Here is a 2,829-nt window from a genome sequence, read left to right as displayed (position 1 = left end):
TGATCTGGCTGAAATGGGCATTCGAGAGCGCTTACATCCACAATTGAGAGAGGGTGGTAAGCGGGCTTATATGGAACCTACGGCCCACACATTGTCTAAAGTCGAAAAAACAAGCTTGTGTCGGTGTTTGCATGACATCAAGGTGCCCCAGGGGTATTCTTCTAATGTGAAAAGGCTTGTCTCAATGCATGATTTGAAGTTAGTGGGAATGAAGTCTCATGATTATCATGTACTGATGCAACAACTATTACCCGTAGCTATTCGAGGCACAATGAGAGATGATGTGAGGAGCACTATAACTAGATTATGTATCTTCTTCAATGCTATTTGTAGCAAAGTCATTGACATAGAGAAATTGGATGAATTGGAAAATGAGGGTTATGTTATCTTGTCTCAACTAGAAATGCACTTTCCCCCAGCATTTTTTGACATCATGGTGCATTTGATCATTCATTTAGTGAGGGAGATAAGGCTTTGCGGTCCTATTTTTCTAAGATGGATGTATCCATTTGAGAGGTACATGAAAGTCTTAAAAAATTATTCTAAAAATCCTTATCGACCTGAAGCATCAATTGTTGAAAGGTATGTAGCGGAAGAGGCTATGGAATTTTGCAAAACATATCTATCTATAGCTAAGACACCATCTCGGCATGAAAACGGTACAAGTAAAGGAATCAGGGGGTTGAAGGTAAAGAGTATGGGTCGTGAAGAAGTGTTACAAGCGCACTTATACATATTGAATAATATGGAAGAAGTGCAGTCGTATTTAGATGATCACAAAAAAAGTTTAAAAGAGAAGTATCCAAAGAAAAGTGATATGCAGATAGCAAATGAGCATAACAAAACATTTATAACATGGTTCAGTGAAAAAGTTTTGAGAGAGGCCAATGTATCTGATACAATAAAATGGTTAGCTTGGGGTCCTTGTTTTGAAGTTATCACTTGGAGTGGATACGACATAAATGGATATTCCTTCTACACAAAAGCTCAAGATGACAAAAGTACTGTGCAGAATAGTGGGGTAATGGTGGTTGCTGAAGCGATGCATTTTTCGAGTTCGAAAGATAAAAACCCCAAATTGGCATCTATGGCTTATTATGGAGTTATTGAAGAGATATGGGAGGTAAACTACACCAATTTCAAGATTCCTGTCTTCAAATGTAAATGGGTCAACAACAACAGTATTGAAATAGATCAACAATTTGGATTTACATTAGTTGATCTTGGCAGGGTTGGTTATGCAGATGAGCCTTTCATTTTAGCAAGCCAGGCAAAACAAGTATTTTATGTTACTGATCCAGCAAATAAAAAATTGTCTATTGTCCTTCAAAGTAAAAAGCAGAAGGACAGTGATCCTACCATGAATCTTGATGAGACACCACCTTTTGCTTCAAATCCGCCTAGACCAAGTGAAGTAGAATTGGTAGATAATGATGAATATGCTGCAAGAGATGATCATTGTGAAGGGATATGGGACAATGCATAAAGTCAGATAAGTAATGTAATTTTGCAACGTACCTTGTGTTATTTTCTTTCATTTATTTCATTGCAATGTACTTGATATTATTTATATATTAATACATTTCACTATAATTTACTTATTTATCTAATTTTGGTTTTTCAACAGGCACATGGAGGAGGATTTTGATGCCAATATGGAGGAGGATTTTGATGCCAATATGGAGGAGGATTATGACATCGATGATGTCAATCAGCCGGAAGGAAGGAAGGTTAGAGGTAGTACAAGGCTACCAAAGTTAGCAGTACGTCATGGTCGTATTCAGAAGAAGCATGTGGATTTTGATGCCAATATGAATCCAATTGGTGAAGAGAAGGACAGATTCATTAGCTATATAGGCTCCGTTGCCCGAAGCAAAGTCAATATTCTATGGCCTAATTGGAAGTCAATTTCTAAGGAGACGAAGGATATGATTTGGGAATATATTTTGGTATGCCACTTTCTAATTTTATTTCATTTGTTTTATTGTAAATATAGTTATAACTAAGATCTTAAACTCAAACATATATATTTTTCTTTGCAGCAAACGTATGACATCCCTCGTACTGAGCAAATGAAAAAGCATTTGTTGCAGCAAGTTCGTCAGCGCTGGAAAATTTTAAGCACACACTCACGAGCCAGTATGTGCGAGGGTCTAGGAAAGATGATGATCCGTGCGAAAAATACTCCTTCCTTGATCCAGATGATTGGAGGAGGTTTGTGGCATCACGGCATGATCCTAAATTTCAGGTACATTGCCTTATAAAGCAAAGTCATTGATTTAATTTACTTCACTTACTCAATTTACTTTGTTTTCTTTTCCACAGGAATTAAGTGCGATGAATAAAGAAAGGCAAGCTAAAAATTTATATCCGCACTATTTATCCCGTGGAGGTTACAAGATGCTTGAGGAGAGGATCATGCAGGATGACTTTAAGGCGATGCAGGAAGCTGCAAAATCTGATCCTAGTATCGTTGTTCAGACCCCACCTCTCCTCCACGTCATAGAAAATGGAAGGAAGCAAGGATGAAGAAGGGTCAATATATTAATCCAGCAGTTGCTGAGATTGCTAAAAAAATTGTAAGTTGTATACATCAAATAACTTAACTTATGGTAATATTCCTTATATTTTATCATTAATTTTCTATTATACTGTCATTAATTTTTTATCATACTTAAAATGTTATAGGAGGTACTTGAAGAGCAAAGCAGTGAAGGTTCATTTAGTCCGAGTGGAAGGATGGACATTTTAGCGACAGCGATTGGGAAACCTGATCACCCCGGACGCGTTAGAGGAGAAGGGAGACAGTTGGTCTTACCCAATATTTTG

The 2,829-nt window shown here is 37.2% G+C and overlaps 1 protein-coding gene across 1 annotated transcript; it reads left to right on the top strand.

Moving 5' to 3' along the window:
* The first annotated feature begins 1,655 nt into the window (after positions 1 to 1,655).
* Positions 1,656 to 2,157, top strand: LOC114718709 (uncharacterized). The gene is made up of 3 exons (XM_028904125.1): positions 1,656 to 1,949; positions 2,043 to 2,106; positions 2,141 to 2,157. The coding sequence occupies exons 1-3, from the start codon at positions 1,656 to 1,658 to the stop codon at positions 2,155 to 2,157; spliced, it is 375 nt and encodes a 124-aa protein (XP_028759958.1).
* Positions 2,158 to 2,829: the final 672 nt, after the last annotated feature.

This window comes from Neltuma alba, unplaced genomic scaffold (genome assembly GCF_004799145.2).
Source record: "Neltuma alba isolate B1F8T4 unplaced genomic scaffold, ASM479914v2 tig00011861_pilon, whole genome shotgun sequence".
NCBI lineage: Eukaryota > Viridiplantae > Streptophyta > Magnoliopsida > Fabales > Fabaceae > Neltuma > Neltuma alba.
The sequence above is the reverse complement of the archived record's forward strand: the minus strand, read 5'-3'. Positions and strand labels throughout refer to the sequence as shown.